Consider the following 19,539-nt stretch of genomic DNA (forward strand, 5'->3'; position numbering starts at 1 on the left):
GAACGCAGATCAAAACCCCGTGTGACCTCACACCCGTCAGAACGGCTGTCATCCAGAAGACAGCAGACAGCGCCTGTCGGTGAGCGTGTGACCAGGGAACCCTGGCGCAGCACTGGCTGGAGCGTAAGATGGTGCAGCCACCATGGGGAAGCGTGGAGGCTCCTCAGAAACTGGACAGAGAGCTGCTGTCTGACGCAGCCGTCCCACTGCGTATTTCCCGAAAGGAAACAGAAGCAGGACCCCTGGGAGGGCTGCCCACGCACGTTGTCTGCAGTCACAGCAGCCGCAGCGTGGACACAGCCTGCAAGGCCACACGAGTGCATGGGGAGCGTGTGGTCCACCCACACGGCGGGCTTCCACTCAGCCTCGAGAGGGAGGGAGAGCCCGACACCTGCTCCACCCGGGAGGAACCTGGAGACACCATGTTCAGTGATCGTCATGAGAGGACAAAAACCGAGTCCACTAACGCGAGGCCCCTCGAGGAGCCAGGTTTACAGAGATGGAAGGGGGCTGGGGACGCAGTGGGCTGGGGGAGGAGGAGCCGGAAGGTGACCCCAAGGGCACAGAGCTGACCTCAGCCCACACCTCGAGTGGCTCAGGCACAAATGGTGTGGCTTTAGCACACACGCGCACAAAACCAGTGGAACAGTGGAAACGGGACGTTACCCAACTTTAATTCAGTGGCTCAGAGCCTCTGACTTCAGAATGAGATGTTTCCTTCACGGACTGGATACAGCGTTTAAAAAGTGACCTGAGTGTAAGCGGACAGGAGCCCGTGTGCCGTCTGGCAGACGTCCCGTCTCAGGCACTTTCCTGAGCTTTGCAGCAGCTGAAACCAAGACGTGGCCCAGCCTGAGGCCTGACATTCAGGGCTGGGCCACCTGCACGCACACTGCGGGACCCCCTCCCTCCCCTCCCCGGTCCTCAGAGCGCTCTGCTGAAGTCCCGGGGGGCGTTTGGGGGGCACCAGCGGCCTGCTCTTGCTCAACCCTGCAGTAAGCCCTCCTCTGCTCCCTTCGCCCTGCCGTCCAAGGAGGAGGGCTCCCCTCGCCCTCGTCCTCCGCCCTCGTCCTCCGGGGGGAAGGGCTGCCCTCGCCCTCGTCCTCCGGGGGGAAGGGCTGCCCTCGCCCTGCACAGGCGTCCGTGCTGATGCTGGAGCTCTGTCACTATGGCTTCATTCAGTTTTGTCACGTCTGAAGGACATAAGTGACCTTCCTCTGCTCACTAACCGCTGGCCTCAGCCTGGCCAGCACCAGGAGCTGGGAAGGTCTAAATGAACCCGTTTCTGTTTCAGAGAATATTCTTGGAGCCCGGGAGCCTGTCCAGGGCCAGCATCGCCCGGCTGCGGGAGCACTGCAGGGCGCGACTGCTGGCGCAGGGCTGAGGCCTCGAGCCGCGCGGTCACTGCCGACTGAGCGGCCCTCCTGCACTCTGCCCTGCAAGCTGCCGTGTTGTTTTTAAATACGTATTTTTACCTGAGACACTGGTGTATATAAAACGTGAGGTGCGTGTCTGTGTTCATTACACCAGCCTCTGTGAGCCTGCCATCTAATGATGTTTATGAATGACTTTTTGAAATTGTTCTACAAGCGACGTGTAAACCAGGTGAGAGATTGAGGGGCTGCAAGTCAGGTCTGGGCTGTCATCCCTGACCCCCGGGGAGAAGGTGCCCCAACGAGACCCCTCCCCTTGGGGCTGGAGGCCACGGCACTCCACCCTGCCCCGGCCCTGTCTCCCTGCCTCTGAAGATGCCACCTCTGGTGAGAAACCCCACCCAGGCCAGCTGTGCCCTGCACAGGCCGCAGGGACGGGGGCACAGGCAGGGGTGGGGGAACAGGGGCGTTTCCTGGGAGACCAGCTGACAGGTTCACCTTCCTGGGAGCCGATCAGCGGCACGTCCCCCAGCAGAGGCTCCAGACCCCACTGTCCTGCGGAGACTGACCCTGCGGACAGGAGCTGCTGGGCTCCGCTTGGTTCAGCCCAGTGCCGCCCACCTCAGGGAAACAGGTGTGTTGGGAGCTTTGCTGCGGGGCGGCCGGGCCCTGCCCTGCCCTCCCCTGCCCGTGTAAGGGGCCAATGCCCAGGGCCACCCACACGCAGGCTGCCCTCAGCCTCGCCCCCGAGGCCAGCCTCTGCCTACTCTGGCCTGAGCGGCCCTCCTCGGCCACCAATTCGTAAGACTGGGTAAGGAACCGTCTTCCACAGAGATCCATCCCCAGAAAGTGGGCTCCCCTGCTGTGTCTTAACCGAATACCGGCTTTCTTGAGTCGCTGGCCTTGGGACAGCCCCCCAGGCTGATCTGCTGACCCAGCTCACCTGCCACTTCTCACGGGAGCCAACAAAAGCACGAGGAAGCCCAGACAAACACATTTTATTAGCATCGTTACGGCATCGCGTCCCAGAGGGGATCCTTGGCACACAGCCCACTGAGCTGCAAGTGATGAGCAGAGCAGAACGACTACTGAACATGGTGCGGACAGAGGATCACCCCAAACCTCCAACAGAAAACGGAAAATCACTTTACAAAAAAGTAAAAATAACACCCATTTTTCTATTTTAAAAAGTGCCAGCTCTCAAGAGGCAGAGCGTGGGGCCCAGGACCCAGCGCCGGGCACCCTGAGGTTTGGGGGCTGGGCCGGGTGCCGAGGTTGAACCGCGGAGCCAGGTCTGCATCTCACCCTCCACACTCACCACTCGGCCGCCGCCTTCACTGAAGCCTTGCACCAGACCCTCCCTCCGTGAGGCTTGTGTCTGAGTGAAAAGCCCCAACACCAGGGTCTCGAGAAGCCAAACCAAAGTGGAGCCTGTGCCCGTTTAGAAAAGCTCTTACCCCCCACCCCCTTAAGAGTCCTACTTTGGTAAATATTAACGTTTAACCAGTTAGCAAAATAGTTAACCCAGTTAGCAAAATTAACACCATCATTTCCATAGTTACTCTCTTGTGCATAGGAAGTGTTGCCAGATGAACTTCACGTTGGATAAAGCAGATTTGAAAACCAGTTTGCAAGGAAGTGCCCCCGACAGTGATCTAAGCCCAGGGAAGCGGCCGGGGCTGCGCCCACGGCTAGATGGTCTGGTAGCCGGCGTGGCTCCTCTTCCGGCCGATCAGGTAGGCGAGGAGCACGATGAGGACCAGCCCCGCCAGGGCGCCGCCCACAGCGATGGGGATCAGCATGCTGTTCTCGTCCAGCCGGCACTCCTCCACTGTAGGGAGGACAGACGGACAGCTGGCTCGCCCTGCCGCGCCCACGGCTCTCGCGGGGAGGCCTCCCCAGCCCTGCTCAGAGGGTGGTGGGAGCACCGCGGCCGGGCTGGCCCCGCGGAGTCAGGGACGCAGGCAGAGGACGCCGGGGCCCTGCTCCTGACCGGCCCCTACTCACCAGGCCCGAACTTGTCCCCGTCCACGCGGAACGCCTGCAGCCACACTCGGAACATGTTGAGGGAGAAGCTGCTGGTGACCCGCAGACGCTGCTCAGCGTTGCACTTGTACGAGTTCCCCGCCGTGGCCTGCAGCGCCCTCAGTGAGCTGTTGGTGGCCGTGAAGCTGCCTTCTGCAAAGGCAGAGGGGTGAGCGCCCTGGGCACCTGCAGGGCACGTGGGGCGGGGTGGGGTGGGGTGGGGGTCTCACCTTTGGCGTCGGGCAGGGTCAGGTTCAGCTGGACTCCTTGAAGGAACACCCTGCTAGAGCTCTCGTTCTAGAGAAGAGGACAAGCACACGGGCCCCATCAGACCAGGGGGATGCCCCCAGCTGCAGGAGACTGCACGGCTCGGGAGTGACAGGGCAGCCTGTGGTCTCGGGAACAGAGCTCCAGTTGGCTCCTTACAGTCCCTGCCCAAAGCAGAGCCTGCTAGGATAGGGGATGAAGGAGCCACGCTCCCCAAAAGCCAACACTGAACTTTCCGGGAAAGCTTTTATCAGGAGTGCAGCAGCCCACTGCACAGCGAGGCACACGCGTCCACCAGGGCCGTGTCTGCGCGTCCCCAGTCTCCTGCTGACTGGACTCATCCCGGGCAGGTGTGCAGGGCGCAGGGACGCGGCTCCAGACGGGGCAGCAACAGCACCCGAGGCCTCGGGTCACCCCGGCCCCTGCAGTGCTACCAGGTACCATGAGGTTTCTGCTGATGGACGCGGGCTAGGGGGCCAGGGGTCCTGCAGACAAGGGGGGGGCCTCACCACTGCTGCAGGGCCAGGGGTCCCACAGACGGGGGAGCGGTAGGGGGGCCCTCACCATCACGAACTGGAGCGCCAGGAGCAGGAGGTTCTCGCTGTGGAGCTCCAGAGTTGCCAGCGTGGCGGAGCAATTCCCCCCGAAGGTGGTCTTGTTGGGGTTGACATTGAACTCTCTGGTCACCGTCTGCAAGAAGAACAAGAGGTCAGCTCCCCTCCCACCAGCCCCCGGGCTGTGAGCAGACAGAGGCAGAGGTGGCCGGGAGGCAGTGGCTTCAAGGCCTGTTCACAGGAACAAACCAGAAGGAAGACACAAGTCCGCGCAGGGAAGACCGCTGCATGCAGACGGCTTCTGGTGCTTCCGGCAGCCTCCCCGGCTCTCATCCCTGCAGAAGGGATGGGCCTCCGTCTCCCAAAGCCACCCCAGACACTTGGCCTTGGGGAGATCGTCATCTCCAAGGATGAGCTGAGACCCCTGAGTACCTGTTGGACACTCGGAGAGCCCGCCCCCTCTCAGGGCTGACACACCTGCCCTGAGGAGATGGCAGATCCAGGCTCTGCGGCCTCAGGACAGCCGGTGGATGGGGGTCCAGCCGAGCGCCGCAGGACACACTGCCCACGACCCGCCCCAGGACCCAGTGCAGGGAGCAGGGCTCTGGCCGGCCCACCTTGTTGTCGACTGTCCTGTAGGTGACGTTCAGCTGCAGCCCCATGCTGGCCAGCAAGCAGGTGCCGTTGCTGCCAGAAACGTTGTACCTGAACACGGCGGGGCTCGCGGGAGCTGGGGTGGGCGCGGGCTGGGGTGGTGTGGTCGGAGTGGGCAGGTCCTGTTCACAGCGCGTCTCTGCGGGGACAGTGGGGTGAGTGTGCCCACCCTCCAGGGAGGCGGGGCTCCAGAAACGCTGGGCAGGAGCAGGCTGCCCCCAGCCTGGTAGGCGCTTGGCCACCAGACCCCTGCCTGCACTCCCAGCTCTTCCTGCTCCTGGAACCCTCAGGCCTCAGCGGCCCCTCACCCACAAGAACATCCTCTCCAGCAGAACAAACCTCCCGTGAGGTCAGGAACAAAACTTCAACTGTGTCCTATGCTGTTGGGACGGTGTCTCCAAGACCATTTGAAACGGTGACAGTTTACACACACTGAGCACGTGTGCGCCGGGCTGGACACGGCCCCAAGGCGGCAGCACCCAGGCCAGGCGGGGACACACAGTGGACACGCACCACAGGTTGGCACCAGCCCTGTGTCCAGCAGGGACAGCCCCGCACGTCAGGCTCGGAGCCGAGACCCGTGCCCAGGCCACCACTGCCGCAGGCCCGGGCGGGGCAGGAGGGGCCGGCAGGGCAGGGCAGGAGGTCACACCTGGCGGACGAGGGAGCCACAGGTGGGCCTGGTGACCCCAGCGGGGAGAGAAGCCTGTGTGGGGGGCTGGCGGCAGGGCCTCACGCCCGTGCCATCCCTCCCTGGAGAGAGTCCGCCATGGGACCGCTGACAGGTGGCAGCCCCTGCGTGGGGACCAGGCTACGTACGGAATCTGTACCATCTGCCGTTCTGCTGTGAACCTAAAACTGCTCTGAAACCAGTACTCTAAACACAAGGCAACTGTTTACCTTAACAACAACATCAGTCTCTGTGCCTGTGTTCAGAGGCCTCAGGAGCAGAAGGCGGCCATGAGGGGACCAGACACCGCTGCCCGGCCTGACCTCCCAGGTCCACGCTGCTTCCCCCTGCTGAGGCCCGCGCTCAGTTGCTAACTGCACACCCGGGCTCCTGAGAGCACGTGAACCACTGCCCTGGGTGCCCCCGAGCCCCCTGGACCCTGGCTCACGCCCACAGCCTCACGCGCTTGCTGCCCTAGGAACAGCCAGGACCCTCCGGGCTGGCCTGACCAGGGCCACATGACGGCCTCAGGATCTGCCCCTCGGCCCTGTGACTGGGCCTCTGGCCACACGTCTCCCTGTCACGTGGGGCTTCCTTCAGCCCCCGCCCCGCCACAAGCGTGCCTGTGGGGTCAGGGGCTGGCAGGCTCCTCTGAGGGCCAGGCGGTGGCTGCTGCGGGTGCTGGCCGTGGGTGCCGGGCCCCACCTGGCTCCACTACGCAAGCGCGGGAGTGGGAGGGCGAGGGCCCGTGACTGCTCCCCGCAAAAGCTCAGTCACAGGCACGGAAACTTATTTTCACCTGTTGTAAAACATTCTTTGGATTTTTTTTTTTAACATTAAATTTCTAATCACAAATAGCAACCTTTGTTCATTGGCTGTGCAGAGCGCAGAAGGCCTCGCAACCCCACTGGAAACAGGAGGGCCCAGGCCTGCTGCCGGCCATAGGGAGGGCCACGGGGTTGCCATGCAGCCCAGAACCCGGCCACTCTGAGCCGCCAGGCAAGGCTGGCACACGGAGCAGGGTGGGGGGATGCCACCCTCCCCCCAGGCAGTGATGGTGACCTGTGAGCTGAGCGGCAGGATGTGGGGAGTCGGCAGCAGAAGACAGCATGCTGTGCGGTGCCCAGGGTACTCTCTGCAGACTCCTAGGCCCCCATGACTCCCGAGAGGCCAGCACCCTCACCTCACAGGAGGAGGACGTCCTGAGTGGCACCCCGGGCCCACCTGCCTGAGCGGGACTGTGGTGGGCGAGGCCTCTGTGTGGAGACCGCCACCCTGACCCCATCCACTCCATAAAGAAGGCAGAGGGTCCACCTGCTTTGCCCTGGACCCTGCTTGAACCCACCCTCAGGGAGGAGGGCACCTTCCCCACAGTGGGGGCCGGGGCCTCGGCGGGGTCCTCACCCTCTCTGCTGAAGTTGCTGCTGGACAGGTAGGCCTGGATGGCCGCGTCTCGGAGCGTGACCGTCACATTGTCCATGTTGACCTGAGTCTCGCTCACACACCGGTACGTCTTATTGATGTCGGCCTTGATGTCGGTTGCCGACTCCACAGTCTTGACTCCTATATTTTAAAAAATCAGTTTTTAACCCCTTGAACTGCTTGCTTAAAAAGCAGTTTAGATATTCCCCAACCCAATTCTCTTCACCTCATCACCGGTCCACACTGGTTCTTACCTGTGGAGCTCGAATTGGGGAAAGTGTCTGTGTCTGACAAGTTATAAGCAAAGCGCATCAGCTGGACCTCGTAACGTGTTGCATTTCTGGTGAAAATGAGGGTCAGCGTGTGGCCTCTTCCAAAAGTGATCACGAGACTGGAGTCAGAAGCATTCTCTTTGCCACAAGAGCTGCTATTTGACACTTCCGCACCAGCTGGCAGCTCAAAGGACTTATTCTGGAACCAACACGATGACGGGTCACTTACTACAGGGTTCAGAAACAACCACAGCTCGGAACCCAGACCCTCTCCGCCTCAGATGCTGCTATCAATGCATACGTTTGTCATAAAAACAAAAGACAAAGCACTTTACGTCAAGTAACAGAGCGAAAAGTAATTCCAGTGTGAGATAAGGATGACCTGATTACTGACCCTTGCTTCACTGATGTAATTTTGCTTCACACGAGAATGAAAATAAAGCTATCACATAAACTGAAATAATTAATGCTAGGCTCCAGGATGAGCTGATACTCTCAGACATTCGTGACTGCTACAGAGCTTATTTAAAGAGCATGTCTCTCTAAACAGAGAGAAGATGAAGTTTACTGCAGAATTGTTTGACTGAACTATCATAAGCAAAACAAACTACTACAAAACCACCAAAACCCATCTCCATGACCTGAACTGGACAAGTGGCCAGCGAGAAGCTGTCCTGGCACTGTCCTGCTGACAGACCATGCCTGTGACAAAGACACGTTTTTATGAGGCGGGAGTCACATTACGCAAACAAATGACCCCACTTGTGTAAGGTGATTAACACATAATGAAACAATACTTAAAAATTCTAACCCAAAAAGCGAAGTAGAAATTAAAAGGTGCCCAGACAAATCTTTACAATGAGAGGCATCTCCATGGACAAGGCCCGCAGAGCTCCCTTCTGTCTGACAAACATCATTTACATCAAGAGGAGTTGGCAGCTGGCATGTCCAGGGGGCTCCTAAGGACCCGCCTGTCCTCCTGGCAGTCCTGGGCCCCCACTGCTCTCCAGGCGCCAGCAGGCGGCGTGCCTGGACGTGGGGATGGGTAAGGAAGAACGTGCTTCAACAAAGCGCTGACAGCAAATCTCATGGAAGGACATACGGAAGAAGGATGAAGCGCTGCAAAGCCCACAAACAGGTGGTTAACGGAGGGAGCATCAACAGAGAGGGAGAAGGGAAGGGCTCCCCGCTCCGCTGTTCTTGTCTGGAGAACACCATGGACAGAGGAGCCTGGCGGGCTACAGTCCATGGGGTTGCAGGGAGTTGGACGCGACTAAGCACGGCACAAAAACAGAGAAGCGCTGCTTATCTGTCAGGGGCCTCGGACAGCAGCGAGCAGGCCTCACTCTGCAGGAGCGCAGTGCTGTGTTACCAAAACCACAGGGATGCCCCTGTCAGACCAGTGCAGTCACACTGCACCTCCAACACGCGTGCACGTGTGACTCCTGCAGCGTGACAGTTCATCTAAAGCAGAACAGAGCCACAAACCAGGCACAAAAAGAACACGAGAGCTCAGGTCCAGGCGATGGGTGAGCACTCAGTGCAGCTAACACAATACAGCGCTGCGTCGTGGTGATAAAATACAATCGTGAGGAAAACTGAAAAAGGCTCAAAATAAAACAGCAAAAGTGGCGCTCACGACCGTCCGTATGACTGCAGCCTCAGCGTGCACAGACCACCCAGGCACCAAGGGGCACCACAGTGTGCGACACGGAACACGCACGCATGTCGAGGAGCAGGCCCGGTGCACGCACACAGCGGGGTTCGGGGCCCGGGCTCTCCTACCTGGGGCCCACTCCTGGTGTCGTAGCTGGTCAGGAAGGTGGCAGAGAAGTCGGCCATGATGCAGGCGGTCCCGTTGCCATTCTTCACCACAAACACTGCTGATGCGCCGTGCACGAGGCCTGCTGACTCCCAAACAGAGAAACCCCCGTGTGACTTTTTGGAAGTGTCTGTGGCTTACAGTTGCAGCAGCGTGGCTGTTACTGGGAAAGCTGCTTAACTGCCAAAGAGACTGGGACATGCAGGTCCCAAGGGCTGGGTCCGCAGGGCTCTGTCCCCCCACACCACTGTGACACTGCCCTCTCAAAATCCACCCCCTCTGTGTGCCAATCTGGGGTCACCCAGGGCCTAGGCAGCCTCACGCCGGTTCCTCAGAGGACCTCTGGGAGGCGGGGCAGGGTCCTGGAGGAAGGACTTGAACTTGGAACCAAACGCTCCCATTCTACAGAAATGGTGGACCCACACTGCAGCTCAAGAGCTGCCTGATTTACCTGCTGACAGGGCAGGAAAAACCACAGACTCTAAGATCAGAGTTCTTTACCCACCTCCAGAAGGGCCTCAAAACACAGTAACTCCATTGGCTCTGGACTTGGCTGTGCGACCTTAGGACCCCACACCACCTCTGCAGGCGCTGCCAAGTGCCCAAGGGAAGGGCGGAAGGAGCTGTCGCGGGGCCTCCAGCCTGTGTGTGACCGTGGCTCTGAGCCAGGGCCAGGACCACAGGCCACAACCCGAGCAGGCAGCTTAGCAACAAGCGCATCTGATCAGGGGCACAAAGGTAAGTTTACAGCCATGCACTTCAGCACCTGGTTCTCTCACAGATGGGCAGGAACAGATGTTCTGACCCTTCTAAACCCAAACAGCTTTCAGCCAGCACAGCTGTGGCCACATGCCAAGAGACACACCTCCGTGTTTCTGCAGCACAGGCCCCTGCACGCCCTTCACCAGGATGGGACACACCCGCCTCCGACGGCTCTAAGGGTGAAGGCGACCCAGGTGGCGCACTCCGGAGCAGCAGCTGGCTTCCCACGCGTGGCCCTGCTGCTCATGTGTAAGTGACTCCAGTGAGCCCAGTTCACTCTACCCTTGTGACTGGCACCAAATACAATCCTCAGAGCAACTACTGCTTAGGCCTAAAGCGGGGAGGACAGACAGAATCCCCACACTCCGCCTGTAAGCCTCAGGTAGAAGAAACGTCAGGCTGGAGCCACAGAGAAAAGCTGCTGCACAAGGACCAAGCCAACCAGGCATCAAGGATACTCTCGTCTGTGTTGATTCACAAATTTTCAAGCTACTCCTCAGAATACTCAAGGAAGATGCCACTAAAATCATTTCCAACGAATGAATACTGCTTTTTCAAAAGGAGCGAAAACCCCACGATTCACTTCTGACACAGTGAAGGTTTTAAAGACGCCTCTGAGAGTGATAGAGTAAATGCACAAGAGCCGCTGAGACGCCAGCCAGGCAAACGCAGGTCCGGCAGCAGAAGCAAAGCCCGGGCACAGAAGACGGGCAGACACCGGACACCGACCAGCACCCGGCGCACAGAGACGCCCCAGGCCTGGGCGGCCCTGCCCGGCCTGGCCCCAGAGTCACATGTCACTACATGCTCCACAGGCTCGGCAGGTCAGGCCACTGCTTCCCTCGTCAGCTCCTACCAAGCCACTCTCCTGTAAGAGTTCCTTAAATCACCAAACGCTTCCTACTGACTCAAAGCCCTTCACTAGAAAACGCTTCACGTTAAATAACTTTTCAATCCCATAATTCCCTCATTTAGTAATAAACAGGCTGAGGGCCTGAGCTTTCAAAGAACAACAAAGAAATATTACTAGACAAACCTCAAACAGCCTTCAGCAGGGCTAGAGACCCACATGTATTCTGGAGAGACCCAAAAATTTTTCAATTAAAACAGGAAACCACAAGCCAATTTTGGTCAAAAGAAAAATGTCTGCAACAGCATTATAGCATAAAATTATAAGAGAATGCGTGTATGCAAATGATCAGAAGTTTCTTTTTAACTCTATAAAAATACCACTTTCTCAAGTCAGGATGTTTCAGTAACTTGAGGAGTATCCCTCCTGAAGGTCAGAACCTGCACCACGAGCAGCCCTTCACTCAGGACTCGCCGCCATCCTCTCTCCAGGGTCCTGTGAGGAGTAGCACCTTATTCCTTCAGAAAACTTCCATGTGGAGACATTCCAGTCTCTAAAACAAGCTGTGGGAACACGCCTGCCTGAGGTGAGACCTCAATCTTGAAGAGAGTCCTCCGCCACTCCTGGCCCGATGAGTTGGGCTCAGAGGAACCACCAAACCCTCAGTTCAGGCACGGGTAAAGTAAAAATAAGTGAGCCGACATGAGAGCTGCCAGAGCATCAGGTTAGCTGAAGCCAGCGCAGCACTGAGGACAGGGCCAGGGCCTGTTGCTACCGGCGTGTTCAGCACCACAAGGCTTCGCCTATCAAGCTCATTGCTGAGCCCATGGCGCCTGACACAGACCGTCAGTAAATGTTGTATTTAATGAGCGCCTGTGCTGTGCTCTTCAGGTAACTGAGTTACTGTGACAATTTTGATAGGTAGACACTATCAGGACTCCCTTTCACAGATGGGGAGTCCAAAGCAGGGAGCAGTTGACCACCATGCTCGAGGTCACACTGCCACGATAGTGCAGAGCCAATCTGGAACTGGGCCTGCTGACTCAGACCACGTGCCTGCCGAGCTCACCACACCTGAACACTTTCTCTCCAACACTCAGTGAGCAATGATTATGTTTCAAATTACAACATACTCATTTGAGATGGGAAAGAGATTGCCATCTGGAGGAACAAGTCAATAAATTCTTCATTAACTTTTTAAAATAACTCACTTTCTAATCTAAGATCAATTCTTTTTATAATCAGCAATACATAATCATGTATGAAGACTTAAAAGAAGAAAAAGACAGACGGAGGAGCCATCCCTGACACAGAATCACAACCTCTAAGACTTCTGTGTACATTTCCAAACAGCTGACATGCATGTTCTGCTAGGGGGCACTGCTGTGAAACTGGGCGTCTCTTCATGTAGGTCCTGAGCACTTAATGTGTGAGGCCAAGATAGGCTGTAGGATAAGGAAGATACAGGCATAAAAATAATCACAACACAGCTGAACAGACGCTCCAGAAGTAGTGTAGGTCATACACGCATGGAGTCAAGTTTTTCCGGACACACAAAGGACTACCACAGCCTGGCATGGATCTAACAATATAAATCCAAAATTATGGACCTAAATCATTTAAACTTCCAACCTAGTGAAGAATTCGATCGCCAGCCAACCTGGGTAACTGACAAACTCCCACAATCGAGAGTAACAGTATCGGTAAAAAAAAAAAAAAATTTTCCCCTATTTTGTAAGCAACAGTTCATCATTTTGAAAGCGGAAGGTCATCCGGTGACATCAACGGTCAAGAGTCCTATTACATAATACTTGATCTATGTATCAAAAAGTTTCAGTTCACACTTGCCTAGCTTTCTACAAAGTTTTCAAACGAAACTTAAATTTCTAGTTACTAATGCAGGATGACTTTGTAATTTAGAACTCAGAAACATCTTTAGAAAATGCTTTTTGGTGAAGTTGTGTATTAAAATAAACATTACTTGAAACAGATCCAAATCCAAGCTCTTAACAAACCTTTTTTAAAAAATGTATTTTTAATCAAATATAAAATTTAAAGGACATGACAAAATGGATATCAAAAAAGTAATTGTATGCACGAGACTCCAAGCTATCAATGTAGGGAAGTTACGGATTTTTCTCTTCATCAGGTGAGTTTTTAAAACATGAAACACAGTAACAAACTTGTAACGCTGGCAAGCTCTTCTCATAAAGAAAAGCCAGCCGTCCTGACAGGACAAGACCCGTCCCAGCAGCTCCTCACCTAACTCAAGACACCTGCCAGGGAGAGCAAGGCTCCAAGTTTGCTGAAGTAAGGTCACCCTTTTCGGCTGGTCTTGCAGCTCAAAGAATGCATTTTACAACAACAGGCAAAACAAGAACCTGAAACCAAAATTCATTCTGTCACCAGCAACAGGATTTCGGGCAGATGTCTAGAATTCCCAGCAGATAGGGGTGGAAAGTGCCTCTCTGTCTGCTGAACTCTAGGGCGCTCCGCCGGCACTTCTCAGACCCTAGCACGTTCATCTTCCCGTGCCATGGGAACCAGGAGAGAAAGTGCCACACAGAGCCCTAACGTCAGATCAAACCAGGCAGTGATTCCTGTTCAAGTCAACACGGTTTCTCTCTCATTAGGACAAATAAATGAGAGCAAAATCCCTCAACGGAGAAAACACCCGCAGCCACGCACGCCGCTTTTCCGACGACGCCTGGCTAGAAATGAGCACGTCCACTGTGACGCCCAGGCCCTTTGTCCACTGCGGGGTCCCTGAAACTCCGCGGGGTAACGAGGTCGTTATAACCTAATGAGAACGCCCGGCCGGCGAGCGACGTCAGAACACAGGTCAGCGCTCCGTGCCGGCCCGCAGGGCCAAGGGGAAAGCCCGCACGACGGGCTCCCGAGGCCGGGGTCGCCGCCCGCCCCGTCCCCCGCGGGGACCGAGGCCCGCGCCGTCCTCGTCCCGGCTGCAGCCGATCGCAGCCCTCCGCGACCACCGGAGCCCCCAAATGAGGGAGCGAACCGCAGCGCAGAGAAGCCGCCAAGTCTCCGCCAACGGCCCCCAGAAGCGGGCTCCGGGGACCCGGGCCGACGCCATCCCCGGCAGCCGGCCCGTCCGGACGGACAGCGCTCCCGGAGCCCGCGGCCCCTCACAGCCGCCCCTCAGCCGGCGGACCCCGAGCCCTGGGCCCCCGCCCGGCCTCTCACCGAACAGCAGCAGGAGCAGCGGCCGTCGCCGGGCGCCGCCGGGGGCCGCCATGGGCGCGAGCGGGAGCCGGGCGGGGCGGGGGCGGTTGGGCCGGGCCGGGGACTGACCGGGCCGGCGAGAGGGCAGCAGGTCCCGGCGCTGCGCCCGCAGCGAGAAAGAGACCCCGCAGCCGGCGGCGCCCGTCACGTGAGGCCGCACCGCTCCCGTGCCGTCACGTGACCCCCCCGCGGATCTCGCGAGAGTGCGCGAGCTCGGGCTCCGCCCCGCGTCCGCCTCGCACGTGACCAGCCCACGGCACGTGACCGCTGCGCCACGTGACGCGGGTCACGCCCACGACCCCGGTCGGGTCTCGGGTCGCCGAAAGCGGAGGGCGGGCGAGGACGCGGCCGGTCACCTGCCCACGGAGCCGCCGGGCCCGGCCCGAGCCTGCGGGAGGACCAGACTGCGGCTCTCCGCCGCGGGCCGGGGGTGGGCGCGCCTCGGCGTCGGGGGCGCTCCTGGAGGAGGGCGGGGAAGTGAACACTTCCTGAGGGTCTCCACGAGGGCGGGGAAGTGGACACTCTTCCTGAGGGTCTCCACGAGGGCTGGGAAGTGGACAGTCTTTCTGAGCGTCGTCTCCACGAGGGCCGGGAAGTGGGCACACCGGGAAGCACTCAGAGCTCGGGCGTAAGGAAGGCTGACACAGTCCGGGGTGAAGGGGCCGCGGAGGGCTTGGTGACTGCCAGCTGCCACCCCTCCTAGAGCGTCCCAGAGGGGCCGGGCGGGGCAGCCCTAAACCGCCCAGAAAAAGAAGCCCCAGCCCGCCGCTTCCACAGCTTTCCCCAAGTTCCTCTCCCCGACGCCCTGGTTCCCCGCTCGTCTCGGGACTGCCGGGTCCTCTTTTCTGGACTGCTCTCCGGCTGCGCCGGCCCTTTGCGGAGAGGCGGCCGTCCTGCCCTGTCCACCCCGCCCGCTGCGGCCTCAGCGCCTCGGAGCACCCGCTCGGGAGCCGCCTACCATCACCCCGCCCAACAAGCTGTGATTCCCGTGGGGTTGTGTTGTTGACTTGTCTGCTTTTTTGTAGGTTTTGTCTTTTCCTTGTCATTTCTTCCTTTCCAGTTTTCCCACGCTTCCCTACCAGCGTCTAACAAACACACAGCTGAGAAAGTCTGGCACTGAAGGGCTTGAAGACTGCAGTGTAGCTTCGCTGATGTCTTGTTTAGGCGCTCAAGGGCCGTCTTGGATCTTTGCTGCTCTTCCGCACAGGGAAGAGTCTCAGCGGGGCCTCAAGAGAAAGGACATTAGGAGGCTGAGGGAGCCTAGAAGCTAGAAGTTGAGAGCTGTGCTTTATGCCTCTGACATTTTTAGGACCTCAAGCTTGGGGGACATCATCTCAAATAGCCCAGAGAAAAAGCCAGGGTATATTGGAGTTTTTGCAACAAAGGGCAGGTGGTCCAAAGGTCAGAAGATTATTGTTAATTAAGGAAAACCAGATAAGCCAAGTTAAGGAACTTAAGTGCCTTTCTGTGTGAGGAGATGCAAGAGTCTGGCCTCACTGAAGTCTTGCCTTGATCTCCACCCCAGCTCTCTGGGGCCAGTGTCCCGTGCTTTGCCATGCTGCGTTCCCTCAGGACTTGTCGGGCTGGTTGCAGTGCAGGTTTGTGGGGTGGCGGGCGTGTCCCCAGGCTGCACCGTCGGGGGTGTCTGCAGTCACAGAAGGGTGACGGCTGAGACATCCTTCATTGCTGATTTGGCAGGCTGCGTTCTTAGTCCACGGTTTGTTCTGCTCTCCGGGGCAGGAATCCACTGCTACTGAAGAGTCGGTTCGCTCGCTGAGGTCTTGCTAGGTGTTTGGGAGCTTTCCGGGTTCTTGTTAGTTGCTGTTCTGGGTGGGGGAGAGTCTCAGCGGCATCGCTTGAGAGAAGTGCTGTCTGGCCAGGTGCGCCATGGAAAAGAGGTGCTGACCTTCCATCTCTGTGCCATCACTGTGACATCCTTCAGCAGCAAGTTTGTGACAGGATGTTCCAGTAGGTCATCACTCGAGCTCATGTCCTTATGAAATAGAGTGCTAAGCTCAGGAGTAATTAGTTAATTCTAGAACATTGCCCTTTTCTCACCAACTTCCTGATGGTGAGAAACTACCAAGTAATTTTAGTATGAAAACAAAAAGACCTGTCAATTGTTGCTTTCCTGGCTTGGAAGCCCCTTCCAGTGTTGAGAGAATGTTTTACCCTCTGAATGTGGGTGCAGAGAAGCTGGCTGCCCAGGAACCGGTGTTGGGTGGTGAAGGGCCTGCCCTGCCCTCTCGGGTCGGGTTGGTGGTGAAGGGCCAGCGCCACCCTCAGGGGGTCGGGTTCGCACCCTCGGCTGCGGCTCCCGCTTGCCCCCTCGTGCCTGCACTCTCCTCGCATCGTTCTCTGCTCCTTTTGGAAACTGTGAGCTACCCAGAGTCCTTTCAGCAGGCAGTTTTATTTTCTTAGGCCCTTCAGAGCCCATTTTTTCTGGGTCCAAATGCATAATACATGCTGCGTTTAAAATCTTCTCTTTTTAAAGACCCAAAGAAGTTTGTTTCAGCAAAAGGACAGAACTTTTAAAAACAGCAGAAAATGAAAGATTTGTCAAAAATTCTATGATGCTATGTTTTTTATACAGTGTGGGAAATAATATGGAGGGATTTTCTTGTTTGGTATTGTTTTTTGTTTGAATCCTTAATTAGGGCTGGGTCTGTTTTTTTTTTCTTTCTGGCTGAGCCGGAGGCTCTTGGGATCTTAGTTCCTCAACTAGGGATCACACCCATGCCTCCCGCGGTGGGCGCACAGAGGCCTAACCAGTGCACCGTCAGGGGCTCTGATCTATTCTGGTTGAAGGAAGGATGTGGAAAACCGCAAAGGACTCCACACCTTGTGAGTTCTTTTGGAGACAGCCTTTTTATTTTTGTGATTTTTAAAAAAGTATTTGTTTGGCTCTACCAGGTCTTAGTTGCAGCATGCAGGATCTAGTTCCCTGACCAGGGATCGAACCCAGGCCCCCTGCATTGGAAGCACAGGGTCCTGACCACTGGACCTGAGGGAAGTCTCAGGATGAAGGATCGGCTTTAAGGATCGGCTTTGGTAACAATGAGGCATGTAAGCTCCCAGCTGAAAGGCAGGGCCTCTTCACCTGTGAAATGACCTGCCTCCAGCGCTGGGAGGGCCAGTTTCCCGGAGATGTGGGTTCCATGTCTGAAGGAGAGGAGCGATGGTTGAAAGAACGTGGAATCGCAGAACGTGGAATCGCAGAACGTGGAATCTGTGCCTTTTTTCTCTTTTGCTCTAGGCTATATTATTTCTTGAGCTTCCCACGTGGTGCTAGTGGGTAAAGAATCTGCCTGCCAGTGCAGGAGACTCTGCTTTGATCCCTGGGGTGGGAAGATCCCCTGGAGGAGAGCATGGCAACCCACTCCAGTATTGTTGCCTGGAGAAGCCCATGGACAGAGGAGCCTGGCGGCTACAGTCCGTGGGGTCGCAAAGAGTTGGACACAACTAAGCACGAACAGTTTATTGTGATCCACACAGTCAAAAAAAAAATTCTGAAGGAGGTGGGAATACCAGACCACCTGACCTGCCTCTTGAGAAACCTGTATGCAGGTCAGAAAGCAACAATTAGAACTGGACATGGAACAACAGACTGGTTCCAAATTGGGAAAGCAGTACATTAAGGCTGTATATTGTCACCCTGCTTATTTAACTTGTATGCAGAGTACATCATGCAAAATGCCGGGCTGGATGAAGCACAAGCTGGAATCAAGATTGCCGGGAGAAATATCATTAACTTCAGATATGCAGATGACACCACCCTTATGGCAGAAAGTGAAGAAGAACTAAAAAGCCTGTTGATGAAAGTGAAAGAGGAGAGTGAAAAAGTTGGCTTAAAGCTCAACATTCAGAAAACTAAGATCGTGGCATCTGGTCCCATCACTTCATGGGAAATAGACGTGGAAACAGTGTCACACTTAATTTTTTGGGCTCCAAAATCACTGCAGTTGGTGACTGCAGCCATGAAATTAAAAGACGCTTACTCCTTGGAGGAAAGGTTATGACCAATCTAGATAGCATATTGAAAAGCAGAGACATTACTTTGCCAACAAAGGTCCGTCTAGTCAAGGCTGTGGTTTTTCCTGTGGTCATGTATGGATGTGAGAGTTGGACTGTGAAGAAGGCTGAGTGCTGAAGAATTGATGCTTTTGAACTGTGGTGTTGGAGAAGACTCTTGAGAGTCCCTTGGACTACAAGGAGATCCAACCAGTCCATTCTGAAGGAGATCAGTCCTGGGTATTCTTTGGAAGGAATGATGCTAAAGCTGAAACTCCAGTATTTCAGCCACGTCATGCGAAGAGTTGACTCATTGGAAAAGACTCTGATGTTGGGAGGGATTTGGGCCAGGAGGAGAAGGGGACACCAGAGGATGAGATGGCTGGATGGCATCACTGACTCGATGGACGTGAGTCTGGGTGAACTCTGGGAGTTGGTGATGGACAGGGAGGCCTGGTGTGCTGCGATTCATGGCGTCGCAAAGAGTTGGACACGACTGAGCGACTGAACTGAACTGAAGCGCACACACACAGTTTTTCTTCAGGTATGCTAAGCAGAAATAGTCACGTTGCGTAGTGCTATAGTTTTTCAGACTTGTTTTACGAAAATTTTTTAAAAACTTAAATAAAAACAAGAGAACGTGGTGAGCCCTGCGGTGCCTGTTACTTTCATGGTTTATCATCCCTCCTCACTGCTTCCTGTTTTGGTTGGTTTTTCAGCTTGATTTTTATAAAACAAACCCTGGACCTCTTATTTTTTATGTAAAGCTTTTGCATAAGTAGAATGCCATTATTATAGCTAATATAAAGCCAAAACGTAACAATTCCTTAGTAATTAATTTCCGGTTGATGTTCACAGTTCCCCAGTTGTTCAAAAAGAATTTTTTTTTTTTCAGCCAGTTTGCTCACTGTGGCTCCACTGAGGTCTGAATGTTGTCTCTGAAGGTGTCTCAGGGCCCTGTCCCCTTTGCACACCATTGATTAGTTGGTGTCCTGGAGGACACCCCACACTGTGGGTTGACCTGGGGAGCTGGTGAATGGCCATCTCTCCCTCTTCAGGCGCCGCGGAGTAGGGTCTGGGGCATTGGCGCCACCTGGCCTGTTCCAGATGCAGAGTCTCAGGCCCCACCTGGGCCCTCGAGCCAGAGCCTGCACTGCAGGCCGCACAGAGACCCGAGAATCCCTGCCCCCTCCTCCAGGGCTGCAGCCATGCTGGGTCCCTGCCAGCCTCAGACCTCTGACTTCACGGCTTCCTGGTGGGTCAGTAGGTCTGTGATTCCGGTGGGCCTGGCGGATTGGTGGTTTGTTTTCTTTCTTTAGGATCTTAGTTCCCTGACCAGGGGTCTAACCCGGGCCCCTCCAGCGGAAGCGTGGAATCTTAACCACTGGACTGCTGAGGAGTTCCCCGGCCATTCCTCATTCTGTCTTCCCTGTTGTGTTTTCCAGCTGGAGCAGGCCTGCAAGGAGATTTTCCTTCACGGATCCATTACTTATTCCAAAACACCGTCTGTGCAGGAAGGTTAGATCCGTGCCTGATTGGTGATTCTTTTGTCTGTTTTCAGAGCAATAACTCAGACCCAGAGCAGCTTCCAAATGTGAACCAAGCTCTCTGCGT

General features: G+C 56.1%; 2 protein-coding genes across 2 annotated transcripts in view; one reads left to right on the forward strand and one right to left on the reverse strand.

Moving 5' to 3' along the window:
* Positions 1 to 2,922, forward strand: part of GRTP1 (growth hormone regulated TBC protein 1) — a 19,085-nt gene extending 16,163 nt beyond the window's left edge. Inside the window, 1 exon segment of the mRNA XM_070380693.1 lies at positions 1,295 to 2,922. Coding sequence (XP_070236794.1) covers positions 1,295 to 1,384 — 90 coding nt within the window. The 3' untranslated portion in view covers positions 1,385 to 2,922.
* Positions 2,356 to 14,064, reverse strand: LAMP1 (lysosomal associated membrane protein 1). The gene is made up of 9 exons (XM_070380692.1): positions 13,876 to 14,064; positions 9,023 to 9,144; positions 7,220 to 7,436; positions 6,948 to 7,106; positions 4,837 to 5,012; positions 4,230 to 4,355; positions 3,629 to 3,695; positions 3,381 to 3,551; positions 2,356 to 3,204 (listed from the first exon to the last, which is right to left on the reverse strand). Exons 1-9 carry the CDS (start codon positions 13,925 to 13,927, stop codon positions 3,065 to 3,067), a joined length of 1,230 nt encoding a protein of 409 aa, XP_070236793.1. The 5' UTR covers positions 13,928 to 14,064; the 3' UTR covers positions 2,356 to 3,064.
* Between the last annotated feature and the right edge of the window lie 5,475 nt (positions 14,065 to 19,539).

This window comes from Bos mutus, chromosome 12 (assembly GCF_027580195.1).
Source record: "Bos mutus isolate GX-2022 chromosome 12, NWIPB_WYAK_1.1, whole genome shotgun sequence".
Classification (NCBI taxonomy): domain Eukaryota; kingdom Metazoa; phylum Chordata; class Mammalia; order Artiodactyla; family Bovidae; genus Bos; species Bos mutus.